The 19,106-nt window shown below is 30.3% G+C and overlaps 2 protein-coding genes and 1 long non-coding RNA gene across 4 annotated transcripts in view; 1 reads left to right on the forward strand and 2 right to left on the reverse strand.

The window, feature by feature from the left end:
- tea (telomere ends associated) overlaps nt 1-2,988 on the forward strand; it is a 48,635-nt gene extending 45,647 nt beyond the window's left edge. The window contains exon 15 of the transcript XR_012723698.1: nt 2,892-2,988. The gene's annotated coding sequence lies outside the window, so the exon portion shown is untranslated. The remainder of the gene's footprint in view (nt 1-2,891) is intronic.
- Nucleotides 205-855, reverse strand: LOC142237407 (uncharacterized). Its single transcript, XR_012722480.1, has 3 exons — nt 778-855; nt 594-692; nt 205-511 (listed from the first exon to the last, which is right to left on the reverse strand). It is a non-coding gene; the product is annotated as an uncharacterized LOC142237407 (long non-coding RNA).
- On the reverse strand, nt 2,746-9,646 carry LOC142241567 (uncharacterized). 2 transcript variants are annotated; one of them, XM_075313359.1, is made up of 4 exons: nt 9,092-9,646; nt 8,752-9,025; nt 7,983-8,687; nt 2,746-3,194 (listed from the first exon to the last, which is right to left on the reverse strand). In XM_075313359.1, exons 1-4 carry the CDS (start codon nt 9,113-9,115, stop codon nt 2,860-2,862), a joined length of 1,338 nt encoding a protein of 445 aa, XP_075169474.1. In that variant the 5' UTR covers nt 9,116-9,646; the 3' UTR covers nt 2,746-2,859. The 2 variants fall into 2 exon arrangements, with proteins under 2 accessions (XP_075169474.1, XP_075169473.1); XM_075313358.1 differs by having other exon boundaries at nt 8,752-9,646.
- Between the last annotated feature and the right edge of the window lie 9,460 nt (nt 9,647-19,106).

Here is a 19,106-nt window from a genome sequence, read left to right on the forward strand (position 1 = left end):
GCTGTGGGAAGAATATAGTTAAACTCATTCAAAATATTCCTGCTATCCGGAAAAATTAACAATTTTTTGGGAAACCTGTATTAAGAAATTGGTTTGAAATAAACTGTTTGTCGGTATAATTTAAAAAAAAGTAGAGAAATTGAGGAATCAAAGGTACAACAAGCCTGTATACAACTAAGAAATTTTTCGTACAAAACACGTAAATTTTCTATAACCACCAGTATTTTATTTCAAAAAATTATTATTATATTACACAAAACTATGGCTTATGATATACAATAAAGGAAATATTTTTATTAGTACGTTGGACGCATTTACTTGTCGGTAGTTAGTAATTGCTTCTTCAAAAGAGTAACATTCTATGTTATTAGGACTAAACTAATTAATTTAAATTTCCATGTTTTCTATCCATATGAAAGATATATGTGGCATACGTTGCTATATTCAATTGAATTGTCCAATTTCATCGATTTTGGCTAACTTTTGTTGGGCGGATCTGGCTTATAAGCATCTGAAATTGCAAATTTATACAAAATATAAGAAAAATATTATTAATTAATTAATTCTATCGTTCATATTGATCTTTAACTTACGGTTTTCAAGAGTATTTCCTAGAGCCAATAAGGATATCAGCTTAATTAGTATTAAACAGTAAGAATATTCAAAAAATTACCATTACGAGACCTGTCTACCTGCAAGTGAAAAAAATAATTTTTAATAAATTGAAATTTTGGTTTTATTAAAAACGGACAAAATACCGTTTATAGAATAACTTACCACATTGAAAAATCCATCCAGTAGGTACACTATTGGAATCATATCCATGGACAAATGGGACGTTATTGAAATTATTCTAAGAATATATTTGAAATAAAAAATATTATAAAATTAGACATAATTTCCACTTGTCAGTAAAGCATTTAGTATTTAAGATGGATATTAAGTTCGAGTTTAGCGGCTAAAATTGCAATTTCCATGATAAGTTTTCTTTAATAATCCATTATAAAAAATAATCTTTATAAAAAACTTGATTTGGGCTATTCTCCATCAAGTTATATTTAAATTTGTATCGAAGACGTATAATTTTATACTTTGCTTAGTGATTTATTTTTAATTTTAGCGGCTAAACTCGAACTTAGTACTCACCTGTAGGAATTGCTGTAACATCAAAAATATACAGAATGTCAAGAAAGTGTTTTGACAATAGGATAAAAATTATGTTTTGTTCCAAAATTAAATATAATTTAATTTTAAAAAATATTTTATTATGTATTTTGCAAAGTATACATATTTTATTTTTCTCAAAACGAATTAACACCTCGATTTTTACTTCAATTATTTCTGGAATTTTAAATATTTGGCAATGTCAAAAGACTTTCTTGACATACTGTAGATTCAAAAAAATGGTTGCTTCTCAACCTGTGATCCAGATGTAGAATAAATATAAATCATCCTATTACCACTCATGTTGTATATTTTTTATGTAAATCAATTTAAAATCCGCACTAATTTTAAACTAACATATTAACAGAAATATACAGTTCCTTAATCTGTTATTTGTTTTTTATCAATAAAAAGCGTTTTTGATTCTTCTAACATCACATCATTCACTTCTCAGTTTCTAAAATGTTTCGAAATAAATGTATTTTCATTAATAAACACCAATACCGCACGTACAATTTTGCAAAATTAAATCCACGTGTGCACTTCATAAATGCATCAACATAACTGAATGCAACAATAAAACTCAAAGACACAAATAGTCATAAAGGATACATAGCTGCCGTAAAGAAAAACAACTCCACACACACACACGATCCCTTTCTGATCTTGCTATTGCAAAAAAACAACTCTCACCACAAAAGATACCAACAACACACAAGGAACATTCCATTGTCTCTAGAATCAAAACAACCAACAACAGCATAAATGACGCAATAACAAACACAAACAATCATACGAGATATACACAAAATGTCTCTAAAAACTCCTTCGCATGATGCACTCACATTTTCAAGTAGCACGTTCATTGATTAGTTGGAATTCTATCTATAAGTTAAGGTAAAATATATACCAAATCTATGAGGAATCTATAAAAAATTATATACACCCGTCAAGGTTTATATTAACTACTTTTTATTATACTTTATCTAAAATTTTCAATGTGAGTAAAAACACTCCAACATATAATAAAAAGGGAAATAATCTGTAGGTAGCCATCGTACGAATCGGTAATGTCGTTAAGTTAATTTTTACTACAAAAATTTTTTTCCATACAAATTTTTTTCTTAGTAAATTGTCCACATTTCGTAGTAAAATTTTTATATTGCCCATGTATTTTTATAATAGAATCAACGATGCATTAACTACTGTGTTGGAAATTTATTTAAGGAAAAATCCTTCCCATTTCGTAGTTAGTGAACTAAAAAACATTTACTGAATTTTTATAAGTTTTGCTTTAGCTAAGTTAATTTTCGTTGTGGTTACGAAAAATGAACTATATTACAGTAAATTTGTTGAACTATGTGGAAGTCAAAATGGTCCTTAAATTTACAAGACACTTTTTTTTCTGTGTACGGTATTGCTAGTGGTATGACACATATGCCCTTGATAAGGAGTTTATCACCTCAACTACTTACGCAGGTGGTTGATATAGAATTTGATATTTGAGGGACCTCACCTTTACGAATTATTTTATGCATACGTAAACATTAAATTTCTGTCTTCCTTATTGAAATAATAAAATTGTTGATTTTTCGTTTAATGAACATATATGTAGAGAAACTTGTGAATTACTCAGAAACTTATATAAGGCTGCTAACATTACATAAAACCGAAAGCTTTCAAGCACAACTTTATTTAGCTTTTCTTATTTCTTTTTGTTACCACAGGTGGCGCTGCTTTTTCAGGAGAAACATCACCTTGCTCTTCAACATCCATTAAAATCTCTTCCAAATCTAAACCAGCCAAACGACCATATTTTGAGTAGCTTTGTAAACGGGCAACCATATCGGGATGAAGTTTTTTACCATTTATTGTGATGGAAGGTAAGCGATTGGATTTCAGTTTTTTGCCGACTGTTACAGAATCTGTTTTCTTTAAAGATGCAACCTCTTCGTTAGGTCTATCAGTTTTCATTATGGGTGTAACTAGTCCATTTGTATTATTTTTGGTTGCAAAATCTTCGCCTTTTTCTAGAAAAATAAAAAATCGGGCATGGTTATTGTCGGTTTTCAAGCAAAGGCTTTTGATTTTAATTAGATCATATTGGGTAGTCGAAAAAATCTTTAAGCATTTTGTCAATAGATATCGTTGGAGTCGTTTACAGCAAGTGCAACCAATTATAGATATGCCCGAGACATTAAATTGTCGGGACTCACACGTGAGTCGAAAATTTCTCTCTTCGTGAGGGTTTGTCAAAATTTTATTTCTATAGAAAATTTTATCAAAATTTTATTTTATCTAATTATACAATTATTTTTCGAGCTTTATGGACAGATATAGATTAAGGACATGGTTAATAATAATCTGTCCATAAAGCTCGAAAAATAATTGTATAATTAGATATAATGCATTTGGACGTCAATTGCCTGTTTCATTATCAGGCTAACATGAAATATAAAATTTTATTTTTATAGAAAATTTTATCAATATTTAATTTCTATAGAAAATTGTGTCAACATTTTATTTCTATAGAAAATTTTTTATTTCTATAGAAAATTTTGTCGAAATTCTATTTCTATAGAAAATTTTGCAAAATTCTATTTCTATAGAAAATTTTGCCAAAATTTTATTGCTATAGAAAATTTTGTCAAAATTTTATTCTATAGAAAATTTTGTCAAAATTTTATTTCGATAGAAAATTTTGTCAAAATTTTATTTCGATAGAAAATTTTGTCAAAATTTTATTTCTATAGAAAATTTTGTCAAAATTTTATTTCTATAGAAAATGTTGTCAACATTTTATTTCTATAGAAAATTTTGTCAACATTTTATTTCTATAGAAAATTTTGTAAAAATTTTATTTTTATAGAAAATGTTGTCAAAATTTTATTTCTACAGAAAATTTTGCAAAATTCTATGTCTATAGAAAATTTTGTCAAAATTTTTTTTCTATAGACAATTTTGTCAAAATTTTATTTCTATAGAAAATTTTGTCAAAATTTTATTTCTATAGAAAATTTTGTCAACATTTTATTTCTATAGAAAATTTTGTCAAAATTTTATTTCTATAGAAAATTGTGTCAACATTTTATTTCTATAGAAAATTTTGTCAAAATTTTATTTCTATAGAAAATTTTGTCAAAATTTTATTTCTATGGAAAATTTTGTAAAAAATTTAATTCTATAGAAATTTTGTCAAATTTTTATTTCTATGGAAAATTTTGATTTCTATCAAAAATTTTGTCAAAATTTTATTTCTATAGACAATTTTGTCAAAGTTTTATGTCTGTAGAAAATGTTGTAAAAATTTTATATCTATAGAAATTTTTGTAAAAATTTTATTTCTACAGAAAATTTTATTTCTACAGAAAATTTAATTTTTATATTAAATTTCATTTATATAGAAAATTTTGTCAAATTTTTAGTTCTATTAAAAATGTTTTCAAAATTTTATTTTTATAGAAAATGTTTATCAAAATTTTATTTCTATAGAACATTTTTGTCAAATTTTTATTTCTGTAGAAAATTTTGTAAAAAAATATTTCTAATGAAAATTTTATTTCTATGGAAAATTTCATTTATATAGAAATTATCATTTATATAGAAAGTTTTGTCAACATTTTAGTTTTATTAAAAATGTTTTCAAAATTTTATTTCTATAGAAAATTTTGTCAAAATTTTATTTCTATTTTCTAGTTTGGCAAAGGAAAAGAGATATGCTTGCAAATTTGTTTAGGTAGTAGCCGTCTATCAAACCTTTTTTCGGAAGGTTCAAGTGCAGTTCACTTTGGGTTGTGTGAATTACCCGAATTTATTCTGATAATTGGTTGATAGTTTTGCTGCAAGTAGATGATGCTGATGAGGAATGTGGTAATTCCGAAACAGCTGTACATCCAACCATCTTGCAGTCTATAGGGCTTTGCCCAAATAAATTTGACAAGCATACTTTTCCTCTGTTGGTTAAGCTACACTTGTAGTTTAGTCAATGCATGGCTTTAAGCTGAGATCAAAAACAACAATAACGATTGAAGAAAAGCCAACAATAACAAACAAAACGGCAAAATTTTATTTCTATAGAACATTTTGTCAAAATTGTATTTCTATAGAAAATTTTTTCAAAATATTATTTCCATAGCAAGTTTTGTTAAAATTTTATTTCTATAAAAAATTTTGTCAAAATTTTATTTTTATAGAAAATTTTGTCAACATTTTATTTTTATAGAAAATTTTGTCAAAATTTTATTTCTATTGAAAATTTTATTTCTATAGAAAATTTTATTTCTATGGAAAATTTCATTTATATAGAAAGTTGTGTCAAAATTTTAGTTTTATTAAAAATGTTGTCACAATTTTATTTCTATAGAAAATTTTGTCAAAATTTTATTTCTATAGGAAGTTTTTGTAAAAGATATAATTCTATAGAATTTCTTTCCAAAATTTTATTTTTATAGAAAATTTTGATTTCTATCGAAAATTTTGTCAAAAATTTATTTCTATGGAAAATTTTGTCAAAATTTTATTTCTATTCTATAGAAAATTTTGTAAAAATTTTACTTTTATAGAAAATTTTGTCAAATTTTTTTTTATAGAAAATTTTGTCAAAATTTTATTTCTATAGAAAATTTTGTCAAAATTTTATTTCTATAGAAAATTTTGTCAAAATTTTATTTCTATAGAAAATTTTGTCAAAATTGTATTTCTATAGAAAATTTTGTCCAAATTGTATTTCTATAGAAAATTTTGTCAAAATTTTATATCTATAGAAAATTTTGTTAAATTTTTATTTCTATTGAAAATTTTATTTCTATAGAAAAATTGATTTCTATAAAAAATTTCATTTATATAGAAAATTTTGTCAAATTTTTTTTCTATAGAATATTTTTCAAAATTTTATTTCTATAGAAAATTTTGTCAAAATTTTATTTCTATAGAAAATTTTGTCAAAATTTTATTTCTATGGAAAATTTTGTCAATATTTTATTGCTGTAGAAAATTTCCCACATTTTTATAGTTGTTGGAAATTTTGTCAAAATTTTATTTCTATAGAATTTTTTTCAAGATTTTATTTCTATGGTAAATTTTGTCAAAATTTCTAGAAAATTTTCTCAAAATTTTATTTCTTTATAAAATTTTCTCAAAACTTTATTTCTATTTGTCACAATTTTATTTCTATAGAAAATTATTTTCTGTAGAAAATTTTTTCAAATTTTATTTCTATAGACAATTTTTTCACAATTTATATTTCTATAGAAAATTTTGTCAAAATTTTATTGCAATAGAAACTTTTATTTCTATGGAAAATTTCATTTATATAGAAAATTTCATTTATATAGAAAGTTTTGTCAAAATTTTATTTCTATAGAAAATTTTGTCAAAATTTTATTTCTATAGAAAATTTCTTTAGAATATTTTTCAAAATTTTATTTCTATAGAATATTTAGTCAAAATTTTATTTCTATAAAAAATTTTGTCAAAATTTTATTTCTATAGAAAAAGTTGTCAAAATTTTATTTCTATAGAAAAAGTTTCAAAATTTTATTTCTGTAGAAAATTTTGTAAAAATTTTATATCTATAGAAAATTTTATTACTATTGAAAATTTTATTTTTATGGAAAATTTTATTTATATAGAAAATTTCATTTATATAGAAAGTTTTGTCAAAATTTTAGTTTTATTAAAAATGTTTTCAAAATTTTATTTCTATAGAAAATTTTGTCAAAATTGTATTTCTATGGAAAATATTGTAAAAGATTTAATTCTATAGAAATTTTTTCCAAAATTTTATTTTTATAGAAAATTTTGATTTGTATCGAAAATTTTGTCAAAAATTTATTTTTATAGAAAATTTTGTCAAAATTTTATTTCTATTCTGTAGAATATTTTGTAAAAATTTTATTTTTATAGAAAATTTTGTCAAAATTTTATTTTTATAGAAAATTTTGTCAAAATTTTATTTCTATAGAAAATTTTGTCAAAATTTTATTTCTATAGAAAATTTTGTCAAGATTTTATTTCTATAGAAAATTTTGTCAAAATTTTATATATATATATATAGAAAATTTTGTTAAATTTTTATTTCTATTGAAAATTTTATTTCTATAGAAAATTTTATTTCTATAAAAAATTTCATTTATATAGAAAATTTTATTTCTATAGAAAATTTTGTCAAAATTTTATTTCTATAGAAAATTTTGTCAAAATTTTATTGCTTTAGAAAATTTCCCACATTTTCATTGTTCCTGGAAATTTTGTTAAAATTTTATTTCTATAGAATTTTTTTCAAAATTTTATTTCTATGGTAGACTTTGTCAAAATTTTATTTCTAGAAAATTTTCTCAAAATTTTATTTCTATATAAAATTTACTCAAAACTTTATTTCTATTTGTCACAATTTTATTTCTATAGAAAATTTTGTAAAATTTTTATTTCTATAGAAAATTTTGTCAAAATTTTATTTCTATAGAAAATTTCATTTATATAGAAAGTGTTGTCAAAATTTAAGTTCTATTAAAAATGTTTTCAAAATTTTATTTCTATTGAAAATTCTATTTCTATAGAAAATTTTATTTCTATAGAAAATTTTGTCCAAATTTTTTTTCTATAGAATATTTTGTCAAAATTTTATTTCTATAGAAAATTTTGTCAAAATGTTATTTCTATAGAAAATTTTGTCAAAAATTTATTTCTATAGAAAATTTTGTCAAAATTTTATTTCTATAGAAAATTTTGTCAAAATTTTATTTCTATAAGAAATTTTGTCAAAATGTTTGCAGTGATAATGTTCTAAACAAATGTCATGTAATCTGCTGATATCTTACCTTTTAAAACATTTCCTTTAGTATCATTCCCATCTTCTTTAATATCTTGATTTGATTCCTTCGTCTGATAATCATATTCAATGGCGTTGTCCACGTTGTCTTGTTTAGCAGGGGGCAAATCATTCCCTTTTGCATGAGTTGAAGGAAATCTAGAGATATTGGATTTTTGATTATCTAAAGCAACCAATGACGAGATTTTCTTGGTAAGAAAGCTTGAATCCTTCCGACCGAAGGTCTTTTCCGAACATGGACGCAATTGAAGTCGTTGCTGTGCAATAAACTCCCTATTGGGTTTCAGACAATTGGATCGTGGATTATAGAGACCCAGAAATACCTGACAGTTGGAACAATGCAAGTGCTGGACTTCATAACCACGTAAAAGCCATGGAATCAAACAAGGCCAACAATTTAAAAGGCAACTAACACACCATTGATTTTGGATTATACGCTCCGTTCGGATTTCGATCATGGGTTTCCCATGGCAACAACATTTTGGACAATAAATACAGCTATTAGCTGGACTCCATTTCTGAATAGATATTCGATAGAGATGTCGCTTTCTTCGAGGTTTGGGTGAACTACTGGCTGCCGAAGTGGTCGTGGTGGAAGGTGTTCGAAGTTTATAACGATGCTTGTAAAGTACTTTGGATTTTGTCTCTCTGCGAGGATGGTGTTCTGAATTCCCACTATCTGGATTCTCTTTCACTGAAATTTCAAAAAACTGGAAATAGACATATGAAAGCTACAAATTTTGCAAATTGGAAATTACTTATATCCTTTTTAAGTTTAAGCAATTCCTCCTCTGGAATATACAAAGGATCTCTTTCCAAAATCTCATTTGAATTTTTATCTCGATTTGTTTCTATTTCATATCTCTTTTTGGGCTTCGGATTTGTGGTAGCCTTTGACTGATGTTCGTTGTGTTCTAAACCTTTGGACCTATTACTCATCTCTGTTGCCTTGTCGAATTTTTCAGTTCTGCTTTTTATTTCATTCGCAGGGCTATTCACAATTTCAACTTCTGGATGATCGGTGCGTATGTGCTGTAGTAAGGGTGATATATCGTAACGTGAACATTCCATGATTTTTTGACATTTCAGGCATCGTACCAAATAATTGGATTTATTATCCATATTTCATTTTTAGTTTTATTTTTTACAAAAAACTATCACTATGACCAAAATTTTGTTTATGTCTTTTGGCATGTACTAAATGTCACATTGACATTTTTTTTAAAACAAAAACCCTTTGAATGGGTATAATAAGTTTGCCATTCCGTTTGTAACACATCGATTTCCGACGGTATAAACGATGTCCATCTCTATGTCTGTATGTTTAAATCGCGCTGGTGTCTTCAATAATGAAGCTATTTTGAAGAAGCTTTTTGTATCCAATTTGCTTTAAATTAGAATACAATAACGAGATATGCCGAATGTGTTATACATAGGCCCATGTTTTTATAGCCTCCATATTGACGATCTTCCGATTTGACCACTTGAGGACATGGAAGCCGCAGTTTTTATCCGATGTGCTTTAAATTAAAAGTGAAGTGGTCTTTTAAGTTCTTCAAGAGATATTCCAATTTTGGTATATATCGGCACATAAGCTGATCTCCCGAATTTATTTCCTGAGGGCATTGAAGGCGCAGTTTTTATCCGATTTGTTTCAATTTAGAAACCTATAGTTGCTCTATATGCTAATTTTTTATATATTGGTCCATGTTTCTATAGAAATAAAATTTTGACAATTTCTATATAAATGAAAATGAATGTCTTTGAAAAAATTTAATGAAGTACTAGAATCTTACTACTTTTAGTTTACGAGCTAGTCTGTAAGGATTTTTGTATATCCATAGACTTAAATAAATAAATAAATAAATAAACTTTTCTGTAGAATATTTTTTTGAGAAAATTTTTTATAGAAAACAATTAAAGTTGACAAAGTTTTCTATAGAATAATTTTTGAAGAAAAATTTTTATAGAAATAAAATTTTGGGCAAAATTTTCTATAGAACTAGAATTTAAAAAAAAAAAAAAACAAGTATATACAGCAGTAAGTTCGGCCGGGCCGAATCTTAAATACCCACCACCATGAACCAAATATTAGGATTTCCTTTGAAATTTCAGGAGGGCTTGAGGACTTGAGGACACTTCCCGAAGATACATTTAAAGATTTCACCTATGAGGACTATATCAGATTCTGGATTTATAAGAACCATTTTTGTTTGAGTTTTAGAGGAATCATTAACATCTCTTGTAAGTGTGCAAGAAAATTATAAAATAACGTCTTGATTTGAAATTTTAAATCTGTAGATTTTCACCCGAAAAATAAAATCTGGAAATTTTACATTGAGTTTCAAGCAATTTTCATGATCAGTGCGCCTTCTATACTCACAAGAAGTGAAATTGGTCTATATGGAGGCATTACCAAATGGACCGATAAAAACTTAATCCGATACACGTTTTTGTGAGCCTTAAATACGAGAATATTTACAATTTCAGGCAAATCGGATAAAAACTACGGTTTCTAGAAACCTAAGGAGTTAAATCGGGAAATCGTTCTTATGGGGGCTATACTAAAATACCGACCGATACTAACCGTTTTCGGCACACCTCTTTATGGCCCAAAAATACCTCTAGATTTCCAATTTCAGGCAAATTGGATAAAAACTACGGTTTCTATAAGCCCAAGAAGTAAAATCGGGAGGTCGGTTTATATGGGGGCTATACCAAAACATGGACCGACACTCACCATTTTTGGCACACCTCTTCAAGGTCCCAAAATATCTCTAGATTTTCAATTTCGCGCAAATTGGATGAAAACTACGGTTTCTATAAGCGAAAGACCCCAAATCGGGAGGTCGGTTTATATGGGGGCTATACCAAAACATGGCCCGATATAGCCCATCTTCGAACTTGACCTGCGCGCAGACAAAAGACGATTCTGTGCCAAATTTCAGGACGATAGCTCCATTATTGAATGCTGTAGCGTGATTACAACAGCCAGACAGACAGACAGACAGACAGACAGACAGACGGACAGACGGACAGACGGACAGACGGACATGCTTATATCGTCTTAGAATTTCTCCCTGATCAAGAATATATATACTAGAGGTCTGCATCGAATAACTTTTCAGTACATGTATGCAATTCGCTGTCGAATATAGTACATACACTGTCTTTCTCTCAGAGCGCAAGTAGTGAAGTGAAGAGAACACTTGCTCGTCAAATACCACCAAGTACTTATCCGAAACAATATGTGTTCCGAAAAAAAGGAACAATAAAAATGTAAGTACTTGAGAAAAAGTACAACATGGATTCTCTTCACTTCACGTGGTACCACAAGTATTTCTCAGTTATGTGCGAAGCAAAACTTTCCATTATTATTAATCATAGATATGTGTGTATATCACATATTTCATATATTTATATATGTCACACACTTACCTTAACGTTTGCCGTTCTTTATAACAAACCAAAACATATATTATGGAGATTAACTGTTTTTTGTATTTCTGAAACTGCACTTGGTACATGGAGAACTCTAAGAAGTTTTGTTCTCGCAACATACTCGACGTGATCACTCTGAGTACACTTCAATAAGAGAGAAAGAGGAATATGTGTTTGTTGGTAGTGAAGGCATCAGAGTAGCAACAAGAAGTTACTCGTGACTTTTGGTGTTCATCAAAATGTGTACCAATAGTTTTGCGACTCTCTCAAATAGATGTACTCATGTAGCAAGTACACGTGTACTCTGCATTTACAAATGGAATTGTGCGGACCTCTAATATATACTTTATATAGTCGGAAATCGATATTTCGATGCGTTACAAACGGAATGACAAACTTATTATACCCCGTCACCATTCTATGGTGGTGGGTATAAAAACTTCTATAGAAATAAAATTTTGACAACATTTTCTAAAGAAATAAAATTTTGAGAATTTTATAAATTTATGAGAAAATTTTCTGTAGAAATAAAATGTTGAGAAAATTCCTTATAGAAATAAAATTTTTAAAAATTTTCTATAGAAATAAAATTTTGAAAAAATTGAATTTAATTTTGAGAAAATTTTGTACAGAAATAAAATTTGACAATAATTTCTACAGACATAAAATATTGACAAAATTTTATATAGAAATAAAATTTTGCCAAAATTGTTTATAGAAATAGAATTTTGTCGACATTTTTGATAGAATTAAAAATTTGACAAAGTAGTCTGTAGAAATAAAATTTTTACAAATTTTTTTTATAGAAATAAAATTTTGACAAATTTTCTATAGAAATAAAATTTGACAGTGGCATAGGAAAAGAGATATGTTTGTTTCGAATTTATTTCGGCATAAGCCGGCTATCAATGTAAAACCTTTTTTCGGAGGGTTCAAGTGTGGTTTTTGTTGGGTTTAATAAACTGCCTGAATTTATTCTGATAATTGGTTGATAGTTTTGCTGCAAGTAGAGGATGCTGATGGGGAATGTGGTAATTCCGAAACGTGCGTCCATCCAACCATCTTGCAGTCTATAGGGCTTTGCCCAAATAAATTTGACAAACATTCTCTTCCTCTGTTGGTTAAGCTACACTTGTAATTTAGTCAATGTATGGTTTTAAGCTGCAATAAAAAACAACAACAAAGCTTAAAGAACAAAACCAACAATAACAAAACAAAACAAATGGAAAAAGAAGAGGAGGCACGCTCAAACCCAGCCATGTGAATTCAAATCGATGATTTGACAGTGGCATAGGAAAAGAGATATGTTTGTTTCGAATTTATTTCGGCATAAGCCGGCTATCAATGTAAAACCTTTTTTCGGAGGGTTCAAGTGTGGTTTTTGTTGGGTTTAATAAACTGCCTGAATTTATTCTGATAATTGGTTGATAGTTTTGCTGCAAGTAGAGGATGCTGATGAGGAATGTGGTAATTCCGAATGTGGTAATTCCATCCAACCATCTTGCAGTCTATAGGGCTTTGCCCAAATAAATTTGACAAACATTCTTTTCCTCTGTTGGTTAAGCTACACTTGTAGTTTAGTCAATGTATGGTTTTAAGCAATAAAAAACAACAACAAAGCGAAATAAAATTATGAAATAAAGAAATAAAATTTTAAGAAAATTTTCTATAGATGTAAAAAAGTTAAATATCATAATACTTTGACAATATTTTCTATAGAAATAATCTTCTATAGAAGTATAGCTTTGATATAATTTTCTAAAAAGGTTAATTTTGACAAAATTTACCACAGAAATAAAATTTTGACAAAATTTCCTATAGAAATAAAATTTGACAATATTTTCTATAGACAAACAAAAGTTTTAACAAAATTTTCTTTAGAAATAAAATTTTGACAAAATTTTCTATAGAAATAAAATTTTGACAAAATTTTCTATAGAAATAAAATTTTGACAAAATTTTCTATAGAAATAAAATTTTGACAAAATTTTCTATAGAAATAAAATTTTGAAAAAAAAATATAGAAATAAAATTTTGGCAACATTTTCTATAGAAATAAATTTTTGACAAAATTTTCTATAGAAATAAAATTTTGACATAATTTCCTTTAGGAATACAATTTTAACAAAACTTTCTATAGATGTAAAAATGTTCACAAAAAACTTTATATAACAGGTTGGCTGATAAGTCCCCGGTCTGACACATAGATGGCTTCGCTAGTATTAAATGCATATATCTGTAAGTCAATTAGTTTGTGAGATAGAGCGTCTTTTGTGAAGCAACTTTTGTTATTGTGAAAAAAAAAAATGGAAAAAAAGGATTTTCGTATTTTGATAAAATACTGTTTTCTGAAGGGAAAAAATACCGTGGAAGCAATAACTTGGCTTGATAATGAGTTTCCGGACTCTGCCCAGGGAAATCAACAATAATTGATTGGTATGCAAAATTCAAGCGTGGTGAAATGAGCACGGGGGACGGTGAACGCAGTGGACGCCCGAAAGAGTTGGTTACCGACGAAAACATCAAAAAAATCTACAAAATGATTTTGAATGACCGTAAAATGAGTTGATCGAGATAACAGAGGCCTTAAAGATATCAAAGGAACGTGTTGGTCATATCATTCATGAATATTTGGATATGCGGAAGCTCTGTGCAAAATGGGTGCCGCGCGAACTCACATTTGACCAAAAACAACAACGTCTTGATGATTCTGAGCGATGTTTGTAGCTGTTAACTCGTAATACACCCGAGTTTTTCCGTCGATATGTGACAAAGGAGTAAACATGGCTCCACCACTACACTCCTGAGTCCAATCGACAGTCGGCTGAGTGGACAGCGACCGGTGAACCGTCTCCGAAGCGTGGAAAGACTCAAAAGTCCGCTGGCAAAGTAATGGCCTCTGTTTTTTGGGATGCGCATGGAATAATTTTTATCGATTATCTTGAGAAGGGAAAAACCATCAACAGTGACTATTATATGGCGTTATTGGAGCGTTTGAAGGTCGAAATCGCGGCAAAACGGCCCCATATGAAGAAGAAAAAAGTGTTGTTCCACCAAGACAACGCACCGTGCAACAAGTCATTGAGAACGATGGCAAAAATTCATGAATTTGGCTTCGAATTGCTTCCCCACCTACCGTATTCTCCATATCTGGCCCCCAGCGACTTTTTCTTGTTCTCAGACCTCAAAAGGATGCTCGAAGGGAAAATTTTTGGCTGCAATGAAGAGGTGATCGACGAAACTGAGGCCTATTTTGAGGCAAAACCGAAGGAGTACTACCAGAATGGTATCAAAAAATTGGAAGGTCGTTATAATCGTTGTATCGCTCTTGAAGGGAACTATGTGGAATAATAAAAACGAATTTTGTGTTTTTCTTTGTTAGACCGGGGACTTATCAGCCAACCTGTTATGTCTAATAAATTTTCTTGAAATTGTCGAAAAATATTTACTTATTTTAATGACATCGGCGTGATGTCAACGTTTGTAATAGTGTTTAGTTAAAATTTTCTGAAAATGTTCAAAATTTTCTAAAATTAAAGGAAAGTTTTCTTCCTGGTGGGTTCACTGTTTTTTCAGTGCATGCAGTATTTCTTCAAACTATGATTATATATCATTGAATTAAATACTCTGGTTTCTTCCCATCTACAAGAAATATTTTTTTCTCTTTTTGAGGTATCTTCACAATGAGCACACATTGCAGCTTTTACCCCTTACGAAAATGTTGCTAGCTACGCCCATGTTTAATTGACAATTGTGACATATAAAAATAAAAATTCAAAATAAAATTATTTTATACCAAAAATTTGGGATATTCAATTTGCTTTAAATTTATGACAGAAAAGTATCGACATAAATGGTCCTCATAATTGATGGTAAGAATTACTTCAATTATTCTTGCAAACAGTAACACATTTCCTCATATTTCACAGCATGCATCGATATATTTCCTATTTTAAATTTCCCACTTGTTGAAAAGATTGTTCAACAAGTGGGAAATTTAAGTCAAATTAAAACAGACATACAGACGGACATCCTAGGTTAGGTTAGGTTAAAGTGGCAGCCCGATTAAGTTTCAGGCTCACTTATTTATATTTCGATGTGTTTAAAAATGAATGGCAATCGTATTATACCCTTATCACTATCTTATAGTGATGGGTATAAAAATCCTTTGTCCCCTCCTTATATTTGTTGTCATATAGGGTAAACCTTCAAGCACACATATCTCGGGTTCTCCAATTATGTTTAGCCCAATTCTCAATAACAACTCCCTGGGAATTTTTTCCCTATTCCCCTATCCTAAACAAAATCTCCCTGGGGAATTTTTCTTTATTCCCTTTTCTCTTACTCTAACCCAACTTCGAAAGTGGGAAATTTTTACCTTGGGGAAAAATTGGTATTACAAATGATAATAAAAAAGGGAAAACGATGACATTTTTTGGGAATAATTCCCCCAAAAAAAATCAAGGGAGTTGTAACCAAAATGCATCATTTCTCTGTAATTTCCGGTCAAAAACCTTAAATTAAAATTGATGATGGGATGCATCCAACTACCGAATGCTCATCTCATGGTCACAGATCTGTACATATTTTAAAATTTCTTTTATATAGGAATTAAAAGTTTTACATTTAAACAATGTTAGGTTAGGTTAGGTTAGGTTAAAGTGGCAGCACGATTAAGATTCAGGCTCACTTAGACTATTCAGTCCATTGTGATACCACATTAACTAAAAGTACCTATTACATATGGGCACTTCTAGTTTTAACCGCTGAACCTTCTTGATTATTTGTCTTTGTTGAACCAACCAGATTGTTCCAAAAACATTAGCAGACTGCTTAAGTTAACGTTTTCTAGTTTCGCCAGTAATCTGAAGCTATATGCTCCTAAAAGTTGCTGCGCTTTACACAAAATGCAGGACACTCACACAAGAGGTGTTTAATTGATTCCTTTTCCTCCGCATCATGACAGCTCATACAATAGTCATTATGGTTAGGTTAGGTTAGGTTAAAGTGGCAGCCCGATTAAATTTCAGGCTCACTTAGACTATTCAGTCCATTGTGATACCACATTTAACTAAAAGTACCTATTACATATGGGCACTTCTAGTCTTAACCACTGAACCTTCTCTATTATTTACTTTTGTGGAACCAACCAGATTGCTCCAAAAACATTAACAAACTGCTTAAGTTTTCCAGGTCAGCCAGTAATCTAAAGCTATATGCTCCTAAAATTCGCTTACGCCTTACACAAAAAGCAGGACACTCACACAAGAGGTGTTTAATTGATTCCTTTTCCTCCACGTCATGACAGCTTATACAATAGTCATTATACTTCGCACCTATAGTTTTTGCAAATTCGCCTATCAGGCAGCGACCCGTTATAGCAGATATCAGGAGTGCTATCTGACGCCTTGAGAACACTAGCATATCTAGTGTGCGGTTTAAGTTTAAATGGGGCCATATTTGCTTGGTGTCGTTGCAACCCTTGCAATTTTCCCATCGAATATTGGCCATCATAACAGCCTTCTCACGCAGTAAGAGCTTGCAGGTGGCCAGAGGCATACCAACAGATTCTAGTTCCCCTGGAATATGTAAGGTAGTTCCTAGCCTTGCTAACACATCTGCTTCGCAGTTACCCGGTATGTTCCTATGGCCAGGCACCCATATTAGGTGAATATTGTACTGCTCAGCCATCTCGGTGAGAGATTTGCGGCAGTCTATGGCCGTTTTCGAGTTAAGGAACACAGAGTCCAAGGATTTTATTGCAGGTTGACTGTCTGAGTATATATTAATGCCAATATTTGTTGGAACATTACTTCTCAGCCAATTCACCACCTCTCTTATTGCCAATATTTCAGAATGAAAAACACTACAGTGATTAGGTAATCTTTTCGCTATTCGAATTTCCAGATCTTTAGAATATACTCCGAACCCCACTTGTCCATTCAATTTGGAGCCATCAGTATAGAAATCTATATATCTTTTATTCCCCGGGGTCTGTGTACACCACGCCTCACTGTAGGGAATTAGAGTTTCAAACTTTTTGTCGAAAAGTGGTTTTGCCAGGGTGTAATCCACTACGTTAGGCACATCTGGCATTACTTTGAGGACCGAACTATGACCGTACATTTTTTCCGACCACAGCGATAGCTCGCGCAACCGCACAGCCGTTGTTGTAGCTGACTGTTTGGCCAAAATGTCTAAAGGCAATAGATGTAGCATGACATTAAGAGTGTCTGTTCCTGTCTTACTAAATGCGCCTGAGATACATAAGCTCGCCATACGCTGAACTTTATCTAAACAAGTCGGTTTCTGAAGTGCCGGCCACCAGACTACAACACCATATAGCATTATAGGTCTAACTACTGCCGTGTATAGCCAATGCACAATTTTTGGTCTTAGTCCCCACTTCTTCCCTATTGCCTTTTTGCACGAGTACAAAGATACCGTGGCTTTTCTCGCCCTCTCTTCAATATTAAGCCTAAAATTCAGCTTCCTGTCCAAAATAACGCCAAGGTATTTTGCACACTCACCAAAGGGAATTTCAGTACCCCCTAAGGAAATGGGCCTAACCGTGGGAGTTTTGCGATCTTTGCAGTACATGACTAGTTCTGTCTTTGCTGGATTTACACCAAGACCATTATCTTTCGCCCATTTCTCAGTCATCCGGAGAGCTCTCTGTATAATATCTCTGATTGTGGATGGGAATTTTCCCCTGACTGCTAGCGCCACATCATCTGCGTATGCCACCACTTTTATCCTTTCTTTTTCTAGGGAAACCAGAAGGTTGTTTATAGCAACATTCCAAAGAAGAGGTGATAGAACTCCTCCTTGGGGAGTGCCTTTGTTCACATACCTTTGTATGTTTGCTTGCCCTCGTGTGGCTGAAATACGTCTCTTTATTAGAAGTTCGTCTAACAGCCTAAGTATACCTGGATCAACATTCAGAGTTGTCAGTCCATTTAATATCGAGCTCGGATGGACATTATTGAACGCCCCTTCGATGTATAGAAACGCCACGATTGTGTATTCTTTGACAGAGAGTGAGCTTTCAATAAAGCTGACTAGTTCATGCAATGCGGTCTCAGTAGACCTGCCCTTCGAGTATGCATGCTGTCGTTTCGAGAGCAAACTTGAATCCACGCTAATTCTAAGATACATGTCTGTCATCCTCTCCAGGGTCTTAAGTAGGAATGAGGATAAGCTGATTGGTCGGAAATCCTTCGCACTCGAGTGAGAGGCTTTTCCTGCTTTAGGTATGAAGACGACTTTTGTTTCCCTCCACTTTTCTGGAATATATGCTAAGTTTACACAGTTTATATATCACCGTCAACCAGGGGATAATTCTTTCAGCCACTGCCTGTAACTCCGCCGGAGTAATTCCATCAGGTCCGGGGGATTTGAATGGTCCAAAGCTATTTAAAGCCCATTTTATTCTAGATTCCGACACAATTTCCTCGATAGGAAATGATCGCTGAGCCTCTGTTACACCGCCGGAACATGGTTCAACCGTCTGATTTCCAGGGAAGTGTGTGTCCAAAAGTACCTCCAACGTCTCCTCACTGGACGTTGTCCAATTTCCCTCCGATGTTTTAATGAAACCTGGAGCGGTGTTAGTGGATGCTAGTACCTTCCGTAGTCTGGAAGCCTCTGACGTATTCTCAATACTGCTACA

Source organism: Haematobia irritans, chromosome 5 (genome assembly GCF_050003625.1).
Source record: "Haematobia irritans isolate KBUSLIRL chromosome 5, ASM5000362v1, whole genome shotgun sequence".
NCBI lineage: Eukaryota > Metazoa > Arthropoda > Insecta > Diptera > Muscidae > Haematobia > Haematobia irritans.

Coding starts and splice junctions, on each gene's coding strand:
- LOC142241567 (XM_075313358.1), bottom strand. CDS start 9,115: ATGGATAATAAATCCAATTATTTGGTACGATGCCTGAAATGTCAAAAA. Junction 8,688..8,751: donor TAAACTTAAAAAGGATATAA/GTAATTTCCAAT, acceptor TTGAAATTTCAG/TGAAAGAGAATCCAGATAGT. Junction 3,195..7,982: donor TAAAGGAAATGTTTTAAAAG/GTAAGATATCAG, acceptor TTATTTTTCTAG/AAAAAGGCGAAGATTTTGCA.